Here is a 22,629-nt window from a genome sequence, read left to right as displayed (position 1 = left end):
TAGGCTCATATGCTAATTTCTAAGCCTTTGAGGGCTGCCTCTTATCACATGCTTTTTAAATCTCTTTTCAACACAAAGAGACAGAAAGTACACATGGGCCATATAGATAACACTGTGTTCAGGTACAGGGGGTTATTTAAGATTTAGCACAAAACAATGCTAAATTTAAGACAATAGATAATAAACAGTCACAGTCATGTGATCAGGGGGCTGGAAGAAGGTTCTTAGATACAAGGTAATCACAAAGGTAAAAAGTATATTAATATCACTGTGTTAGTTATGCAAAACTGGGGAATGGGTAATAAAGGGATTATCTATCTTTTAAAACAATAACAATTCTATGGTAGACTGTCCCTTTAAAGGGACATAATACTCATATGCTAAATCACTTGAAACTGATGCAGTATAACTGTAAAAAGCTGACAGGAAAATATCACCTGAGCATCTCTATGTAAAAAAGGAAGATATTTTACCTCACAATTTCCTCAGCTCATCATGGTAAGTTCTGTGTAAAAAGTCATACTCAGCTGCAGCCCAGCTGCAGGTAAAAAAAAATAAAAAAAATGAAGAAATGAACAGCAGCCAATCAGCATCAACAGTGCTGAGGTCATGAACTCTTTTACTGTGATCTCATGAGATTTCACTTAACTCTCATGAGATTTCATTGTAAACTTCCTTAAGCTGAATAGGGAAATATGATGAGAGTGCACGTAAGCTCGCTCCTTTCCGCTGTCCCGGGACAGACATACTGATATGCTGCTTAGAAGTCCTTTACAATGGGATGTGTGTTACTGAGAAACTTTTGAGGTAAAATATCTTTCTTTTTTACATAGAGATGTTCAGGTGATATTTTCTAGTCAGCTTTTTACAGCTATACTGCATCACTTTCAAGTGTTTAAACATTTGGGTATTATGGCCCTTTAAAATAATATGCATTATACATTACAAGGCATATCATTTAAATATTGGATATAAATGTAGTGACATAGTTATAATAGGGAGTTTTTTGGTATACTTTATTAGTCAGGTAGATTGCAGACAATACGTAGGTGTAGGCGTTCTGTGGGAGTTAGCCAGGCATAAGAGGGGGATTATAGGGAAGACATGACGTGGGTGTAGGCGGTCTGTGGGAGTTAGCCGCGCGTTCCAGGGGGAGTATAGGGAAGACATGATGTAGGTGTAGGCGGTCTGTGGGAGTTAGCTGGGCGTTTCAGCGGAGTGTAGCTAAGACATGACGTAGGTGTAGGCGGTATTAGGGAATTAGCTGCGAGTTCCAGGGGGAGTGTAGCTAGGGTATGATGAAGATGTAGGTGTTCTGTGGGAGTAATCTGTACTTTAATTGGTATACATCACCAGCAGTGTGATATATTCCAATCTCTGAAGTACAGGTTACGAGTAGGGTGTCAGCCATGTTTGTCTCTCCACCTTTTCAGTGGTGAGACTTTACAGTGTGAGGCAGGTAGTGTAGGTATAATTACATTTAGGTTATACAGGGAGTGCAGAATTATTAGGCAAATGAGTATTTTGACCACATCATCCTCTTTATGCATGTTGTCTTACTCCAAGCTGTATAGGCTCGAAAGCCTACTACCAATTAAGCATATTAGGTGATGTGCATCTCTGTAATGAGAAGGGGTGTGGTCTAATGACATCAACACCCTATATCAGGTGTGCATAATTATTAGGCAACTTCCTTTCCTTTGGCAAAATGGGTCAAAAGAAGGATTTGACAGGCTCAGAAAAGTCAAAAATAGTGAGATATCTTGCAGAGGGATGCAGCACTCTTAAAATTGCAAAGCTTCTGAAACGTGATCATCGAACAATCAAGCGTTTCATTCAAAATAGTCAACAGGGTCGCAAGAAGCGTGTGGAAAAACCAAGGCGCAAAATAACTGCCCATGAACTGAGAAAAGTCAAGCGTGCAGCTGCTAAGATGCCACTTGCCACCAGTTTGGCCATATTTCAGAGCTGCAACATCACTGGAGTGCCCAAAAGCACAAGGTGTGCAATACTCAGAGACATGGCCAAGGTAAGAAAGGCTGAAAGACGACCACCACTGAACAAGACACACAAGCTGAAACGTCAAGACTGGGCCAAGAAATATCTCAAGACTGATTTTTCTAAGGTTTTATGGACTGATGAAATGAGAGTGAGTCTTGATGGGCCCGTGGCTGGATTGGTAAAGGGCAGAGAGCTCCAGTCCGACTCAGATGCCAGCAAGGTGGAGGTGGAGTACTGGTTTGGGCTGGTATCATCAAAGATGAGCTTGTGGGGCCTTTTCGGGTTGAGGATGGAGTCAAGCTCAACTCCCAGTCCTACTGCCAGTTTCTGGAAGACACCTTCTTCAAGCAGTGGTACAGGAAGAAGTCTGCATCCTTCAAGAAAAACATGATTTTCATGCAGGACAATGCTCCATCACACGCGTCCAAGTACTCCACAGCGTGGCTGGCAAGAAAGGGTATAAAAGAAGAAAATCTAATGACATGGCCTCCTTGTTCACCTGATCTGAACCCCATTGAGAACCTGTGGTCCATCATCAAATGTGAGATTTACAAGGAGGGAAAACAGTACACCTCTCTGAACAGTGTCTGGGAGGCTGTGGTTGCTGCTGCACGCAATGTTGATGGTGAACAGATCAAAACACTGACAGAATCCATGGATGGCAGGCTTTTGAGTGTCCTTGCAAAGAAAGGTGGCTATATTGGTCACTGATTTGTTTTTGTTTTGTTTTTGAATGTCAGAAATGTATATTTGTGAATGTTGAGATGTTATATTGGTTGCACTGGTAAAAATAAATAATTGAATGGGTATATATTTGTTTTTTGTTAAGTTGCCTAATAATTATGCACAGTAATAGTCACCTGCACACACAGATATCCCCCTAAAATAGCTATAACTAAAAACAAACTAAAAACTACTTCCAAAACTATTCAGCTTTGATATTAATGAGTTTTTTGGGATCATTGAGAACATGGTTGTTGTTCAATAATAAAATTAATCCTCAAAAATACAACTTGCCTAATAATTCTGCACTCCCTGTACAGGCATTATTTGAAGTGTTCCTACACAAAAACTGTGTTTGGTTTCAGTAAGCACAATGAGGTAGATTTATCACAGGCCAATCGGCCGCTAGCAGGGTGTGTCAATCATCCCGATCGAATCACGATGATTTCAGTCCGCTACCTAAAAGGTGGTGGAGAAGTTAAGGAGCAATGGTCATAAGTAAGCCTGGAACGATTGGCGTAGAAAGCAGCATCCGCTGCATAATAAATCTACCCCTAGACAACTTGTTTTACACTGCTTCTATATTGTTTTTAACTTGTGATCTTGAAAAAGGCTATTGCAATAGCCGAAAATCGTTGAGCTTGTCTGAATAAACCTTTTAAGCTGTATCCAGAGAGGTCCGGTTGATGGTTTTATACATTAACACCTCGTGAGTATGCTCTTAGTTTGCGCCATCTAACTTTGTGGAAGTTGCTGCACTATTATGAGCTTTTATTTTGGAGGTGGAAAGAGCCTGGAGATTCTGAGGACCTGGACCGTTTTATTCCCTGAAAGTGATACAGCGCCGTAAACTTTGCTACATATTCGTCGACTTTATATGGTTTGGTAGAACCGGGGGCTGGGGGGCTAGGGGGCTGGCAGCGAACACATACAGGGAAGTGCTAATAGTGGTTTAATACTATACTTGCTACAACATAAATACCCCCCACCAGCTGAAAATGCAAACAAGTGGCAAAGGGGTAGATTTATCATGGTGCGGACGGACATGATCCACTGTAGCAATCATGTCCGCTGCACATTGATAAATGCTGACATATGCTGTCGGCATTTATCATTGCACAAGCAGTTCTGGTGAACTGCTTGTGCAATGCCGCCCCCTGCAGATTGGCTGCTAGTAGGGGGTGTCAATCAACCCGATCGTATGAGATTGTGCGGATTGATGTCCGCAGCCTCAGAGTAGGTGGACGAGTTAGGGAGCAGCGGACTTAAGACCGCTGTTTCTTAACTCCTGTTTCCGGCGAGGTGATAAAGTGTCCCTATGTAAGGTGATGAAGTTTAAAAGGACATTGGACTAAAAATATAATCTATTGTGTGTGTAAGAACATTATTTAAGGAATCATAAAAGTGCATAACATTATTTAACTATTGCTTGTATATAATACATATAGTTATGTGTTTAAGTTTAAACACATAGTTAAAGTCAACTTCATAGGAGCAATACATTTCTGGGGCCTAGCTGAACACATCTAGTGAACCAATGACGAGGCATACGTGTGTAGCCACCAATCAGCAGCTAGCTCCCAGTAGTGCATTGCTGCACCTGAGCCTACCTATGTATGTTTTTCAACAAAGGATACTAGAGAGTGAATTCATTTTGATAATCAAAGTAAAATTGTCTTTTAAAATTATATGCTCTGAATAACAAAAGTTTAATTTTGAAATGTCCCTTTAAATGTTAAAATATATGTTTTTAAGTAATGCATTTCACAAGATTTGCAAACAAAATAAATGTTTTAAAATACATCAAAAACTGTTTAGTTTCCAAAGTTGCAGGATTTACTATTTCAGAGCAGCCGAGTGACCCTAAAAGCCTCTTCAGTATGATGTAGTTTTTTTCGGACAGGGGTAACATAGATACCTACACTGAAGTAAATATGTTGTATAATTTAACGTAGTCTACAGGGGGCACTTTAGCTTCTTAGAGATAGTGGAAAAGGTGTAATTTACCAATGAAGTTTGTTTAAAAATCTGGATAAACATATAATAAATGTGCATTATTGCAATTTGTGCGTTAGTTTTTACTGTACTGTTAAACAGTGCGCAAATTAAATACAGCACTCCTGACCCTGCAACTTTATGTGTTTAAACCCCACAAAGGGTTTAAAAACATAGTCAAAGTACTGTTCTGGAGCCACAGATAGCGGCTGATCCTGACACAACACTGCCAGTGTGCTAGTCATGCTTGTGGGTGTGCACCTGTGTAACAGTGAGCTTAGTTTCAGCCGCTGGAACAGTTCTACATAAACATGAATTATCCGACTGGCAGCGTTCCATCACTACCTGTAGTTCTTTTTGGCTCCGTAACTGTACTTTAACTATAAAGGGGCTAAGCACATAAAGTTGCAGGGTCGGGAGTGCTCAAATGGCATGATCTGATGAATTAGAGCATGTTATTGTTGTACTATAATTCCTTTTTAGATATAAATGTATGCTAAGTTTCAAATTACTGTAAATGGACATTCAGGTCAAAATTTAAATGCACATAGATGAATTACATCTTTGAATAGAAACAGATCTGCAATGTACATGTACTGGCTAAAATGCTTCTGGTAAAAGTCAGCACTGTTTTAGTGTTAACATTTTTCTCTACATGTGTATGTGATATATAGCTAGATATTCTCAGTGCACCAGCATTTTAAATACTGCAGCTGCTCAGAGCGCCAGTGAAGCTTGTAATCATGTCAGCAATTAACAAATGAAGTCATTGCACCTTAGGCTCTCTGATCAACTGCTATGTTTAAAATGCTGGTGCACGGTGCATACTAAAATACACTTTTGAAACAGATATACGTAACTTTTGCAAATACATGTATATTACAAAAATTCTATGTGGATTCCAATTTTGCCTGGGATGTCCCTTTAAAGTTGTTAATTTTGATTTGGAAAATAAGAAAATAAAAACAACAAAGAAAAAATAAACTGTGATACGTGTTAAAATGTCTCCTTTAAGACACAACAAAGAAAAAACAAAACAGATTAACGTCCCTTTAACCTCTTTTCGCTGGTCTCTGCAGGAATGACGCCCAGGACAGGTGGCAGGAAGAGATACATGATGCAGCACAAACCTTGCCACAGCTCAGATCACCCAGCTCTGAAGATCCTGTCATCCGGAGGGCCTCAAGGTCAACAAAGGTTGGGATACTCTCACATCATAGTTAGCAACATTTAAGATAAAACTAATTTAGATAACGGGAGTATTAATAATTTCCAACAATGGTATCCATAACCCTGTCCATTATACGCTACGCATTGGGTTGCCAGGTGTATTCAACCAAACAATCCACTATTTCAGCAGGTTGTCCAGTAAAGTCTATACAAATATATAAAGTATGGCTGGCCAAGAGGGAGCCTGTGGTAGAGCCTTTTGGAGGGACCATTGTGTGACTTAGTCTACCAGCAATGTTCAGTCACCTACAGGTTGTCCAGTATGGGTGGGCAGCACGCAACCCTATCCAACCTTCAAAACACCCAATGGGAATTGCACACAATGGGGCCAATTTATTATCGTGCGAGCGGACATGATATGATGTAGGGTATAATGTCCACCGCACATCGATAAATGCCGTCAGCATATGCTGTCAACATTTATCATTCCACAAGCGGTTCTTGTGAACTGCTTGTGCAATGCCGCCCCCTGCAGATTCACGGCCAGTCGGCTGCTAGCAAGTGGTATCAATAAACCTGATCGTATTCGATCAGGTTGATTTCTGTCCGCGGCCTCAGAGCAAGTGGACAAGTTATGGAGCAGGGGTCTTTAGACCTCTGCTTAATAACTTCTGTTTCCGGCAAGCCTGAAGGCTCGCACGGAAACAGAGACATCAAACCACGGTCTAACTATAACAAAAGTGCTTTATGGCTAGAGAGCTGATTGTAGAACATTTCAAACCATTAGCTCAACAAAAATATGACTTTTGAAGTGCTAATGGTTTATCTAGAATTTTGTTATTTATTGAAGTTTTGCTTGTTGCAGGGACACATAAATGGATTATTATTTTTAGAACCTTTTAAACTTATTAAAATAATGGCTGTTAAATATTTCCATTTTTTGGCTGGAAAAGACATACTTGCTTTAAAGGCTGTTACTGTTACAGAACAGCTTAATGGCTGCTTATATTACCTCAGTTTCCCCTCCCCTTACAGAAAGGGTAGGTGAGGAGCCAACACTAAATAAACCTATTAACCTCTAAACCGCCAGCTCCCACATCGTAACTAATAAACTAAACCTGTTAACCCCTAAACCGCCGGACCCCCACATCACAAAACACTAAATTAAACTGATAACACCTAAACCTAACACCCCCTAACTTTAACTTAAAAGTACAATATAACTATCTTAAAATAAATAAAAACTTACCTGTAAAATAAACAGAAAACTACGATTAAACTATAAATTAACCTAACATAGCTATTCTAATAAAATAAAAAAAACTACCAATTAAAATTCCTAAATTACAATATTAAAAAAAACTAGCATCTAACATTACAAAATCTAACATTACAAAAAATAAAAAACACTAAAATTACAAAAAATAAAAAAAACTCTAAGCTTACAAAAAATAATAAACGAAATTATCAAAAATAAAAACAATTGCACCTAATCACCGTACACTGAAGTTGAATGCAAGGTACCCGTTTAAAAATGGTGTACCTTGTATTCCTATTGGCTGATTTGATTCTTCAAATTCAAATCAGCCAATAAGATAAGAGCTACTGAAATTTTATTGGCTGATATGAACAGTCAATGGGATTTCAGTAGCTCTCATCCTAATGGCTGATTTGAATTTGAAGAATAAACCAATAGGAATGCAAGGTACGCCATTATTAAACGGGTACCTTGCATTCAACTTCAGTGTACGGCGGTGATCGTATGAAGAGGACGCTCCGAGCAGCATGTCATCGCTGGTCATGGATAGCTTCTCTCTGTGCCGTCGGGATGAAGATAGAAGACGCCCCCACGATGGATAAAGATGTCGCCGCCTGTATGAAGATGGATGTCCGGACTTTAGGAACCGTGAGTAGATTTTATGGGGTTAGTGTTAGTTTTTTTAAAAAAAAGTTTGGGTGCTTTTTTTTAGATGAGGGATGTAAAAGAGCTGAATGCCCTTTTAAGGGCAGCAAAAGAGCTGAATGCCCTTTTAAGGGCAATGCCCATACAAATGCCCCTTTAGGGGCAATGGGTAGCTTAGGTTTTATTTAGACTTAGTTTTTTTATTTTAGGGGGTTAGTTGGGTGGGGGTTTTACTGTTGTGGGGACTTTGATTTTTTTTCTAGGTAAAAGACCTGTTTAACATAGGGCAATATCCTACAAAAGACCCTTTTAAGGACTATTGGTAGTTTATTGTAGGCTAGGAGGTGTTTTTATTTTGGGAGGGCTTTTTATTTTTATAGGGCTATTAGATTAGGTGTAATAGTTTTTATTTTTGATCATTTCGTTTATTATTTTTTGTAAGCTTAGAGTTTTTTTATTTTTTATAATTTTAGTGTTTTTTATTTTTTGTAATGTTAGCTTTTTTATTTTTTTCGTAGTGTTAGGTTTTTTTTAAATTGTAATTTAGGAATTTTAATTGGTAGTTTTTTTATTTTATTAGAATAGTTATGTTAGGTTAATTTATAGTTTAATCTTGTTTTTTTTTATTTCACTGGTAAGGTTTTATTTACTTTTAGATAGTTATATTGTAACTTTTAATTTAAAGTTAGGGGGGTGTTAGGTTTAGGGCTTAATAGTATAATTTAGATTTAGTGTTTTGCCATGTGGGGGCCGGCGGTTTATGGGTTAATAGGTTTAGTTTATTAGTTACGATGTGAGGGGCTGGCGGATTAGGGTTACTAGATTTATTTAGTGTTGGTGATGTGGGTGCGCGGCAGATTAGGGGTTAATAGGTTTATATAGTGTTGGTGATGTGGGTGGGTGGCGGATTAGGGGTTAATAGGTTTATTTAATAGTTGCAATGTGAGTTGGCGGCAGATTAGGGGTTAATAGATTTAATATAGTATTTGCGATGCGGCAGGGTGGCGGTTTAGGGGTTAATAGGTAGTTTATGGGTGTTAGTGTACTTTGTAACATTTTAGTTATGAGTTTTGTGAAACATTTTTGTTTTGCATAATCCATAACTACTGGTCGGAATGGATCGTATAGGCTGTGAGGCAAGCATTTTAGCTGGAACGCACAACCTGTAATATGACGCTATGGAAAATACCGCACTCAAATGTAATTTTTTTGATTGCAGAATGGACGTTGCATTACAGGCTAAAATGATTGTGGTATAGCTATACCGTCTAAACTCGTAATATGCGTTAACGGCTATTCCAGTGCAATGGCCAATTTTTCAGCGGCAATACGCAAAACTCGTAATCTAGGCCATAGTTAATTCTAAAAATTGCCACTGCTGTTCACAAACATCAGCAGCTCCATAACAATGTTATAGCGATCACTAACAATTTTTGTCCGCCCAGTCAAAGAAACATTTTGCCCTCTGCATCACAAATCCCCTACCTTACCCTTACTGCTTCTTTATAAAATGTTTTAGAAAGTTTAAAATAATCTAGCTATAACATGCTTTATTTATATTTAATTATAGACAATATAGATTGCCATTAAAACACAAAAATACCCCCTCTGATATATATATATACACCCCCTCTGATATATATACAGTACTGTGCAAAAGTCTTAGGCCACCAACAGATTTGTTGTTTTAGCAAAGTTTTAATGACCATACATGTTTATTGTTGGTCTCTTTATTAAGATACAAACAGAAAAATACATGAAATATGTACACAAAATATAAAAAAAACACAATTTTCAGAACAAAATGGCTTCCTCAGGCAAAAGTCAGTATTTAGTGTGACCTCCCTTGGCACTAAGCACATCTAAAGCTCTTTTGGGGAGACTTTCCTGAAGTTTTCTGAAGTAATCTTCTGGCATATTATACCAGGCTTCTTTCAGCACTTCCCAGAGTTCTTCTCTAGATTTAGGTTGTCTTTTATTCCTTTCTTTGTCCAGGTGATCTCATACTGCCTCTGTAATATTCAGGTCTGGACTCTGTGGAGGCTAGTCTGTGACTGTCAGTGTTTTATCAGCTGTTTTTCTCTCCAAATATGATTACAATGCATTAGCAGTGTGCTTGGGATCATTATGCTGAAAAACAAAACCATTCCCAATCATGCGCTTTCCAGAAGGAATGGCATACTGAATAAAAACCAGTCTGTACTTTTTAGCATTCATGATCCCATCAATTCAGATAATATCACCAACACCAGTGGCAGAAATGCAGCCCCAAACCAGGACAGACCCTCCACCATGTTTCACTGAAAGCCACAAGCACTCATTCTTCCACCTCTTTCCAACTCATCTTCTCACATATTGTCAATGATTGGACCCAAAAATGTCAAACTTAGATTTGTCACTCCATAACTGATCTTCATTCCAATCTTTGTGAGCTTTAGCATATCTTAACCTTTTCACTCTGTTCCCCTTCCAAAAAAGTGGTTTCTTGGCTGTCACCCTTCTACAAAGACCATTCCTGATCAAGCTTCTTTGGACTGTAGAAGGATCAACTTGGCATCCTGATGAAGCTGCCAGATGCTGAGCCAGGTCCTTGCTGGACTTCTTCTGGTCTCTCAAAGAAGAAACTCTGAGAAACTTCTCATCAGATTTTGAAAAATTTCTTAGCCTTCCAGTCCTTTTTTGTCCTTGACCTCTCCTGATTCTTTAAATTTCTTTATAACAGCTTGAATGACATATCTTGAGTATCCAGTTTATTTGCTGATTTCCCTTTGAGAGTGTCCTTGCTGATGCAAAAGGACTATTTTATGTCTGTCAAATGCTGTGATCTTTGGCATTTTGAATGGAATGATGTGATTAAAAGATGGTCTTATTAGCAAGATTCCAATGAATGAAACTCATACCACATGTGTATGTAATGCTAAAACAACAAAACGGTAGTATATATATATATATATATATATATATATATATATATATATATATATATATATATAAATATATATGTGTGTCTAACAAACATACAGATGAGTTAACATGGAAAGTCATGGGGCTTTACAACCAGTCTGTCTGTTTCTGCCTTATAGACACTCCAAATCTGAATGATCAGCAGATTTTATACAACAGAATGTCAACACTCAATTACAGTGCATTAGTTTATCTGAACTACAACACAGTGGATTAGTTTATTTATCACTAGTATAATACAGCAAATTATTTTCTTCTTCCATGGTTTTTAGAGTCTATTCTAGTCTTCTTAAAAAGCTTAAAAGTAAAGTAATATACAGATATTTCACACCTCTGTGCTGAATCTGTTTTTAGTTGGCTACACTCATTGAATAGTTTCACAAAGGGGTCAAGTCCTACAAAAAAAAGTTTGGGAACTCACCAAGACTTCCACCACCTCACAAATAATATTGTTTTATGCACACACACACACACACACACACACACACACACACACACACACACACACACACACACACACACACACACACACACACACACACACACACACACACACACAAACACTGTATTTATATGTATATAATCTATACACTCTGGTTGATGAAAGAAAATTAAAACCAATGAAGGGCTGAATGGTTGAGGATGAACACCCATGGTTAATTTTTTTTATGACAGGGGTGAAATTTTATTTGTAATTTAGGATTCAACTGATACTGTATACTGAGAAGCCAGACACACACTTTTTAGAACACTTGAAGGGGCATTTGTATATAGATGATGTAGAATAATCCAAAAAGCTAAGAACCTTAGAAAAAAATTAGGAAATGTTACTCCCTGGCTATCAGGATATGTAAGGCTCTGTAATGTAAACATATGATATCATGATCGTGATAATGTTTGTGCGTGTACTCACTCTGCAGTAAAAATTAATGATAATGTGATTTTAAGTAAAATTATGGTCACAAGGCATTTGAGTGTCATTTTTTTGTTACCATTAACATTTATACCAAGTAAATGTGAAACAAGTAACACTGGTAGAGGAAGCAGGAGGCATGAGGGCACAGTAACATTGAAAGCAAAACAGGACCCCTTACACTTTGGAATGAAACTGGTAAGGTTGAATCTGCAGCAAATTCATTATCTTGCACGTCAGCATTTTGCAGAGAACCTGGTCTGCTGACCATAAATTGATAGACATACAGACACTAACATAGATAAACAGACTGCACATACTATTGGTGTATAAAATAAAGCAATTGGGCTTATCCTACTTCAAAATGTTTCACAAACACCTTTAATTGCAATGATTATTTTCTGTTCTCTGTCCAGGGGGAACTTAGTTCCTTCTGGAAAAATAGTGCAGGAACTCCATTCCCATGTGTTCCCACTGGACTTGACCCCTGGTTTCACATATAAATCATAATACTTCTTTCTTTTTCGCAAACTAAGCACTTACCCAAAAAGAGTTGTACAAGTTATCTATTTGTACACTCATCCAGTTTTACCATTTTTTAATTTTTTTGCATGCTTGCAATGTTTTTTAAACTCCCAAAAACATATTAGTTCTGACACCAGAAACACATCAGTTACTGTCATGTGATCATCCCTGCTATGACAGCTATAACAACATGGACCCATTCATTTTAATGGCAGACATCCCAACATGCAAAAATTCATTTCAGGGAGGTAACTTCACCGGCTACAGCGCTGTGTGCGCCCCACGGTTATATACTGGACACCTTGAAACCCTAAATAAGATAGAGACTTATCATTAAAGTAGCTTCCCTCTAAACTGACATTAAAAAAGTAGCTTTATTGCACAACCACATTCAACAAACCTATTTTCCACTGATTGTGTGCTTGTTGAATGCTCAAATATTTTAGAATACAAAGTTTAATTACGTGTAGTAAATAAGGTAGTATTTGTGTTTTATTTTATTAAAGGGACATGAAACCCCAAAATATTATTTTATGATTCAGATAGAGAATACAATTTTAAACAACTTTCTACTTTACTTCTATTATCTAATTTGTTTCTTTTTTTTGGTATCATTTGTTGAAGGAGCAGCAATGCACTACTGCTTTCTAACTAAACACATGGGTGAGCCAATAACAATCGTTATATATCAGCAGCCACCAATCAGCAGCTAGAACCTAGGTTCTCTAGGTTCTCTGCAACGCCTAAGCTTACCTAGATAAACCTGTCAGCAAATGATAACAAGAGATGGAAGCATATTAAATAAAAGCAGTAAATTGGAAATTTGTTTAAAATTGTATGCTCTGTCCAAATCATGAAAGAAATTTTTTGAGTTTCATGTCCCTTTAAAATCAGTGGGGGATTTTTGATCACTGATGCATGCCTTGAGGGTTCCATAGAGTCCCAGCTTGTGAAGTACTCAGTATAGTTGTCCATGTACGACTTTCGGATTTTGTGTCTGGGAGCATGTGTGATTTTGAGTTTGAGAGGCTATTTGAAGTTATGTTTTGTACTCACAATAGAGTCAGTTTGATAAGGTCCTGACAGCAGGGGTGTCTATCTCCTCCCTCAAAGGGGTGCACTCTCTTTGCCCCCTTTCTCAGTTCTCACTCAGCGTATGCTGCAGCCGAAGTTGCCTGTTGCTGATTCTTCTCCTCCACCAAGAGCCTTATTGCCGCCTCCAAACAGCAGGAGGGAGGGTGGCAGACACGCAAAACGCTAAAAGTGAAGACAGACTTGCTGTGACAACACCTTCTTGCTCGATGACATCACCGCAACTAGAGGCATTCCTTAAAGAAACAATGTTGGATCATGGTACTTGTAGTTTAAGGGAGATTGCATTTAATTTGCGGGTGTCAGGGAGCCGCTATTACAATGAGGGAGACTCACTGAACTTCAGAGAGAGTTGAGATTTCTGTAATAGTGAAACCATTGCCATATATATATATATATATATATATATATATATATAGTTATATCAGGTGATCATCTGATACCTACTTAAACATGCGATTCCTCTGCCATTTTCAAGCAAAAGAGGGGGCTCTAATCATTGCCCCGTTATAGTGCTTATATAGGGATAAAAGGGTCCATTGTAAAACCCTGAACACCCTAAAACAGGGCTCAACAAAGATTTGTAGACCCAAAGACACTTGTTCCCTCAGACCGCTTTTTCCCGGCTCCAGCTGCACCTTAAATTTTGCATATAGTATTTCCAGGCTGCATGACATTAACTAAACCTTGTTACAGTAAAGTGACCTCTCAAGGTTTCTGCTCCTTGGTAAGGAATCACACCCCTCATATGCCACTCCACATGCCCACTTCATTACTAACTCTAGCATGTGCCTCTTTTCTTAGTCCACAGTGAGCAGAAACAGTGCTTAGGGCAGCGTGACACTGGCATCTCTAGCTGCAAGCTGAGTCCGTTAGGAGATCATGGGCCTGATAATCTAAAGGTCTCTGGGCTAGTGATATTATATAAGAATGCTCGCCAGTACTTGTATTTCCGTGGTGGAATTATCTATTTTTACTCTAAAAACAGGGAGTCTCACTGAGGGGAGTATATTGCATTTTTGTATGGGAGGGAGCCACATACATTACAAAGTGTACAATTAAAATCATAATTTAAAAATAATACAAAGAGAATAATTAAACCATTCACACAAAAATACACAGGAAAATAATGTATTGTTAAAGGGACACTGAACCCAAATTTTTTCTTTTGTAATTCAGAAAGAGCATGCAATTTTAAGCAACATTCTAATTTACTCCTAGTATCAATTTTTCTTCGTTCTCTTGCTATCATTATTTGAATAAGAAGGCATCCTAAGCTTTTTTTTTGTTTCAGTGCTCTAGTCAGCACTTTTTTATTGGTGGATGAATTTATCCACCAATCAGCAAGGACAACCCAGGTTGTTCACCAAAAATGGGCCGGCATCTAAACTTACATTCTTGCATTTCAAATAAAGATACCAAGAGAATGAAGAAAATTTGATAATAGGAGTAAATTCGAAATTTGCTTAAAATTTCATGCTCAATCTGAATCACGAAATAAAATTTTTGGGTACAGTGTCCCTTTAAGGTGCATCAAAAATCGTAACAAAATTGTTCACCAAAAATAGTATTTTATAAAAAATGTAAAATTTGTATTTAAATTGCGCAGGAATAAATTATATTAAATATGCACATAAAACATAATTTAAAGCCAAAATTGTAATCCACATGGATGCATTTCAGTTTTGAATAAAAGCATTTTTGTAATTTACTGTAGATACTCGAGTATAATGCAAGATTTTTTAGACATAGAATAAGATACAAATTGGAGGGGTCGTGGTATATTCAAGACATTTCATTTAATCTGATTTGATGCTGCCTTTAAGATGTGCACTAAACATGTCCCAAACATTATCAAGCCAGAATTTCACTCCGTCTTTGTCCATCCAGCCTTTTGGTTGAACTCTAACGATGAGAGATGGGAATTTTGCATTTTTGCGGCAGAGTTTTTCATAGTGTTTTCAGTTTTGTGTCATCAGCCTTCTCGTGACCGGTTTACTGCTGAAGCTACAAAATTCAAATTAACACCAACCTCACCAGACTTCTTAAGTTTCACAGCTTGGAGATGTATAGCATATATTATATAAAGTTTATTCCAGTTTTGGATATTATGGTACAGAGATCAGATTACTGTACTGTACACAGACTGCTGAAATTTTCTTTAATTACCGTAAACCATTAAAAATAATTTGAAAAGACAACACTCTTCATATGATGCGTCATTTAAGCTAAATGTTAATGAAGTGGCAGAATCAAGCAATAATTCTGCTACTGTGCGTCAGTTTGGTATAGCAGAGAGTACAGTTTGTGACTGGCGTAAAAAGAAAACAGATCTAGAAATGATGCCTTGGACTAAGAAGACCTGCAGAGGGTTATCATCTGCAGATCCAAAACTGGAATCAACTTTATATGATAGGGTCAGGAAGCACAGAAATAACGGCTATGCCATTTCACAAACAGCTATACGTCTCTGAGTATTGAAACTCAAGAAGTCTGGTGAGGTTGGTGTACACACTTTATGGAACGGCATCATTTAACGTTACTTCAAAGTACAAAGCTATCTCAGAAACTGCCAAAGGATCTTGAGGAAAAAGTTGACAGCTTTTACAGATTTGTTCTTAAACTTCACGGCAACACAACTATGCACTTGGTCAGATTGGCAACATGGATGAAACACCCATGACGTTTGATTTGCCTGGAAATTGTTCTGTTCATACCAAAGGAGAGAAGACTGTCTTTGTGAAGACAACCGGTCATAAGAAAACTCACTTCACAGTCGTTCTATCCTGCATGGCTGATGGCACAAAACTAAAACCACTGATTATTTTTAAGAGAAAAACTCTGCCAAAAAATGCAAAATTCCCATCTGGTGTCATCGTTAGAGCTCAACCAAAAGGCTGGATGGATGAAGACGGACTGAAATTCTGGCTTGATAATGTTTGGTGCCGTCGACCTGGCAGTCTGCGCTGCAAAAGAGCATTACTGGTATGGGACATGTTTAGTGCACATCTTAAAGACAGCATCAAATCAGCTGTCAGCAATAAGTGCACTGACATTGCGGTTATTCCTGGTGGATTGACATCACAACTTCAATCGCTCAACATTTGTCTTAACAAGCCATTTAAAGACAGACTTCGCCAGATGTGGGCCGATTGGATATGGTCTGATGCAGTAACAACAGCCAAGTCTGGCCTGCCTCAGAGACCTGATATCACTGTTGTTTGTCGTTGGGTTAAAGATCCAGAAATCCTTCCATAAATGTGGCATAAGCAATGCCATGGATGGGACCGAAGATGATGCCGTCTACGAAGATGTTGAAAATTTGGAGGATAAGACAGATGATACTGTTAATCCTTAGCTAGATACTGCAGAATCTCAAGATGACATAATTGCACTGTTTGCAGAAGAGGATTCGGACACTGACTTCGAAGGATTTTAATTGATGAACTGCAAACAATATTTAGTAACGGTAGGCCTACCGGTACTTGGTAGTTTGCTATATGCTTTTGTTACTGTTTACCGTATATTACAATTACGGTATGTTCCGTAAAATTGTGTTTTCATTCTTTGATATTAAAATGTATACATTTGAGAGACTCCCTTTTAGTTACAGAAGGCAGAGAAGCAGGCTAGCTGAGTAGATCTAGTCCCTGAGGACAGATTTTACAGTGGCTGCTGTGGACAACTTCAACATCTTCATTAGGGAGACAGGGCTCAGAAGGAGTTGGAGCATATTAAAAAGATGTGACTGAGGGGGGCGGAGCCGACTAGCTAAGTAAACAGACGTGTATCTCTGGAGCTCCACTATAGCACTATATAGTGAAATTATATACCTATGGGAGATCCCTTCTCAGAAATTATTTTGAGTTCTCATCGAGCCTACATGGTCTCCTATATGTTGAGAGAGCTAAAAACAAGCTTTACAGAAGAACAGCTCCTAAAGCCGGTACCAAGTGTATAGCTGCAAGGGCGTGAATCGCCATTTTAGTTCAGAATGGAGTTTCTGGATAAATGGGAGAATAAAACAGAACAATCCCTTCAAACCTATTACAGCGAGTTAAAGCATGACCTGGCCGTTATAAGAGATAAGCTGGCAGCACTGTTACCTCACCGGCCACAAGATTGGGAGACATTTGAGACTGCGGTTTACCCCTCTTTGCTGAACATCACTGACGGCACATCAGATCTCACAGATTAGCTCACTCCTACACCTGATCCGATGGTCCCACCTAATAGCCCACAGATTGACACACTAGACCCCGATACCCAGAGGAAATCCACAGCGGCTGCACCCTGGCCGACCGATACTGGGCTTGAGCTTTGTCATATGGAACAACTTGAGCGGTATAACCGCTCCGCAAAGCCCCTGAGCCCTCAGCTAACTTTTGTGAACTTAACTGAGGACCATGCGGGCACCACCTTGCTATACATGCAAGACACCCTTCCTGCACTTTCTACAGATCCAGGGTGGAGGAATGCTGCCGGCCCTCCATTATGGAGAGAGAAACCTACGCACTTACGGAAGCGGCACTTTCAAGAGGATCCCCGGAGTGACAGCCTGGGACGCGGAGGTCAGTTACTCCTTACAATTTTTCATGCAATTGGGTCCTATGGTGTAGAGATGGGGTGTACCGCAGCTACTTCTGCTCCTGGTTCTGCTACCGGCCCATACACCTTACCCACCCAGCTGGAGAGGTGGGTTCTGCCCGGCTCTGACTGCTGGGGTTCTAGACTGCTGGAGTTTGGGCCTCGATTTCTTCTGGGACTGTATTCTCGTAGTGCATGTACCCAGACTAGGCACTATAGCACAACAACCGATGATAGTTGGTGCCCCTCAGTGACTTACAGTGACTTTCAATTTATACTTCTCAGAAGAATGGGCATTGGCTAAATGGACAAATTCTTAGCATGTGAAATGGGACACTATCTTATTGTTTTCAGAATATCTGACTTAACTCATATTCCAACCTTAATAATATGCTTATGTTAGAGAGGTATGATACCTTCATATGTTTCCTGATAGTAGCAAGGTTTTGTTTTGTTTATAATGTTTTCATGCCTGATGTTTTGCCTTGTTAAAGGGACAGTCTATTCAAAATTAAACTTTCATGATTCAGATAGGGCATGCAATTTTAAACAACTTTCCTATTTACTTCTATTATCTAATTTGCTCAATTCTTTAGATGTCCTTTGTTGAAGAAATAGCAATGCACATGTGTGAGCTAATCACACAAGGCCTCTATGTGCAGCAACCAATCAGCAGCTACTGAGCATATCTAGATATGCTTTTCAGCAAGTGATATCAAGAAAATGAAGCAAATTAGGTAATAGAAGTAAATTAGAAAGTGGTTTAAAATGACATGCTCTTTCTAAATAACGAAAGAAAAAAATTGGGTTTCATGTCCCTTTTAAGTATATAGTGTAGTAGAGCATTGTTTTATATATGTCTAGTCATTTCCTTTACTCTTAGATTTCCATGTTTGGACATCACCAGACACATAAGAATATGTTTAACCTATTGTTTACTAATGACATTTGTTAATGGAAGATAGAAGTATTCAATAAGATAGCTGGAGCTAAATGACCTTACCGCACAATATGAACTAGCTACATAATACTTGTATAGAGGTCAACCTTTAGTTCTCCTTTAGGTTCTCAATATATCTGATGTCCTGGAGTTGTACTAACCCACAGGAAGCTCAGGATAACCTGTTTTATGTTAATTGAGACATGAAATACCCACTATAACTAGCAGTTTCATATCCCCCCAATGTTATTTTAGTAGCAATGTCATTATTATGTGATTGTTCCTCAGTTTATGTTTGCAGGTACTTAGCCCCAATCTCTCCACAACCCCTGTTGATAAAAGTTTGATAGAGGGACTCTATACATCAAAATACCAAATATTCATACACCTTTAAGTCGTCCCCATGTCATACATTCATACATTTCCCTGCTAAATGCATTCTGTAAACATCATGGGATATAAGGTCACTTTTTACATAACGAGGTTATTTGGGGCATATTCAAGTATATGGTTCTAGAATTGGTTTTGTCGTCCACTTTAGATATACTGAGTCCTCCAGAGAGCAAACTCTCAGTTGAACTCATTTAAATTACCCATTATTAATTTTCTAGACTCAGGAGCTCAGATCACATAATACACTGAACAAAATTATATTCCATCCCAATTAGTCTATAGTCCTAGTTAAATGTATCTTATATGTCATCTCTCGAGCAATTATAAGATCTGCTTATGGAGCTTCTTAGTATCCCAACTCCTCAACACGTGGTTGCTTATACTGCTTTCACACCTGTAGAAACTTTTCACATAACGAGGTTATATGAAGAACACTCAGATATGTAGCTTTACAGTTTGTCCTGTCATCCATCATAGGAACACTGAGTCCCCCGGAGAACAAACCCTTAGCTAAACTCATTTAACTTAGCCATTTTAATATTAACTTTTTAAATCCAGGAGCATAAATTGCATACTGTTCTGCACAAAGCTATATTCCATTCCCAATGGACTATGATTCTAGTTAAATGTATTCTGCATGCCATCTCATGAGCAATTGCAACTATTAAACTAGCCCTGGCAGATAAGCATTACGTTTTCTGTACTACTATGACAAATTGTGGGATCCACATTGTTGAGAACAGCATTATAACATCACACATTAGTGTACACCGCTCACATTTAGACAGAAACTTTAACATAACTAAATTATTTGTGAGGCCCCTCCCGCAAAAGTCGACCTTCTTATGAAACGGTCCCCATTTCATTTCTACATACCCTAACTTTACTCCCCTTATTAATTCTCCTGGCTACCCTGGTCGGCTCCGCCTCCCCCCCATCCCTCCAATAATGGCTCTTGCCCATTGTATTCCCTCCCCCCCTTTGTAAGCTTTGGCCGAGAGAGGCCACCTCAAATGCCACCTCCTCAAGTAATAATTTCATTAGCATTTATGGGCTCATGAGTAGCCCCTATGGTATTATGAGGAGATAATGATATATGATATACTACAAAAATGAAGTCTCATCTCTCCTAATCCAGACACATCTACCACACAGCAGCTAAACTAGTCAGATGGCTCCATCCCTTCATGCCTACTTTTCACGGCAGATTTTGTTATTTCTCTACAAATAATCACATTGCCAGCTATAAACCTACACACCATATTGATGGCTTTACAGTAGGTTAAGCTACACTCTTCTTCATTGCCAAATGACATCGCAGCCTACGATCTTGTTGTTCAGGTTTGTGCGATAGCAATATGTACTATATTACAAATTGCAGCTCAAATGCACTCATGTGTAGGAAAGCACCAAGATGTGGTGCTGACTGGGCAGACCGGAACCTCAGAGTTGTCCGGTAAACTCTCCTCTCAGGCTAAAGCTCCCAGCAGCCAAGATAGTAGTCACCAGCAAAGTTAAGGTGTGTGGATGTCAGGAAGGCACTATAATTCCTCAGGTAATTGGAGGCTTACTCCAAGCAGGGATATCCAAATAAAAAGCAAAGTAGCAAGTATGTATCAATAAAAGTGTTTATTTTAACACATTAAAAACACAGCTACGCGTTTCTCAGTATCATGTACTGTTTCCTCAGGCTGAATAAAACTATACAAATCTTGCTACTTAATATACCCTATACTAACCAATAAAAATGGCTGTTTAACAAACACACCCTGGTTTCTCTTAATTGGTCACATGATTGCCAGGTGTTTGTAAATAACATTCATGTCACATCTAAGTTAATACAATACTATTTCCTGCATACATATGAACATCATATACAGCAATATTCTTTATACATTTGTCTATAAACAATTTATAGCATATTTAAAAGTGTATTGGAGATATTCCAGCAATTAATAAACATTTAATAACCAGTAAAAAACAGAATCAATATTTACATTCAGATCCGATCCCTATTATTAGATCAATCCTCATCCTACCTTTTGTATCTTAACTCACTTGGTAAAAATATCTTAGCCTCTGTAATGGCGCTCTCATGGATATCTACATAGTTATAAGCGCTGCGCATCTCTAATCTAAACATAACTTCCCTCTCACAGTTTTTTTGAAGGCATACATCTATTATTTCGTTAGTTTGTTTCTACATAGTTTCATTGTGCAAAGTATAAATATGCAATGACTATGTTGTTGTGCGTTAGATTAATCAAACCTTTTACTGCACACTGACGTGTCCGGTTTTCATAGGTGTTACCAAGGACAACGTCTCCGGTAGGTATGTGCTGTTAACTGCCTCCTATTGGTGTTACTAGGAAATGACGTATCCAGTGATCATAGGGGGGTTTACCTATGGTATAATATCACACCTCCTTTGTGTCTATGTTTGATTGGAGCTACGCCAGCATCATAGATTTGTTCTGATAGGTGTGATAGCAAATGTATAAACAAAGTAGACGCTGGCTATCAGAACCGATGCGCTAAACACACATCTATTATTATCATTGTTATTTCCTCTACATCGAGTGTGCATTTGAACACAACACTATATATCGTTGGTTGGCCACTATCTTCACTTATAAATTCAACTACCCTAGTGATATATACAATTTGATATCCTAAGTGTGAACTGATTTATCGCATCACAGACAAAATAAAATAAAAATACAAATAAAGATACATCAAAAAATGATGTAGCGATGTATAATTCAGTGATTTAAAATATTATAGTGCTGGGTGTAAAATGTGCAACGTAATCAGTTATTTTAATTTCATACCCTTAAATTAATTTGTTTATATGTATTTATTTGTTATACAATAGTGTTTTATATATATGTTTAATATGTTATATAAATGAATTCCATGTGATTGATATGTATTCTAATATATGTGTCCTAAAAAGTTTTTTTACATAAAATAAATAAATATAAGTGCTCAGTGTCAGTGATTTATTATGTGTTTAATTTTGTGAAAGTTAATTCTTTAAATGTTTGTGAACATCAAATGAATATTCTTGAACATTTGAATATAATAATAATCCATTTGTGTGAATATAAAGTTCTATGTATTATATTATTTTATTATATTAAAAAGGAATGGTATTCTTGTTCAGTGTTTTATTATGTGCTTAATTATGTGCAGAAAGCTACTAAATCCATGTTCATATTTAGACCATTGGGATGTAATGTTCCCAATTGGTAAATCCAAAAGGTCTCACGTTGGCGTAGTCTATTGTACCTATTATATAAATTTGAGGGGGGAATATATTCTATTGGTACAATGGAGAATATATTAAGATTCCCCTGATGTACTGAATGGCAATGTTTTGGAACACTATGATTTTTCAGTTTGTTTTTCATATTTCTATAG

The 22,629-nt window shown here is 38.0% G+C and overlaps 1 protein-coding gene across 2 annotated transcripts in view; it reads left to right on the top strand.

Moving 5' to 3' along the window:
- CRYBG2 (crystallin beta-gamma domain containing 2) overlaps positions 1 to 22,629 on the top strand; it is a 298,904-nt gene that overhangs the window by 103,569 nt on the left and 172,706 nt on the right. For both annotated transcript variants that reach the window (XM_053706977.1, XM_053706978.1), the window contains exon 2: positions 5,799 to 5,916. In XM_053706977.1, the coding sequence (XP_053562952.1) occupies positions 5,799 to 5,916 (118 nt within the window). The remainder of the gene's footprint in view (positions 1 to 5,798; positions 5,917 to 22,629) is intronic.

This window comes from Bombina bombina, chromosome 3, assembly GCF_027579735.1.
Source record: "Bombina bombina isolate aBomBom1 chromosome 3, aBomBom1.pri, whole genome shotgun sequence".
NCBI lineage: Eukaryota > Metazoa > Chordata > Amphibia > Anura > Bombinatoridae > Bombina > Bombina bombina.
Note: the sequence above shows the minus strand (reverse complement) of the source record. Positions and strands in the feature narration are given on the sequence as shown.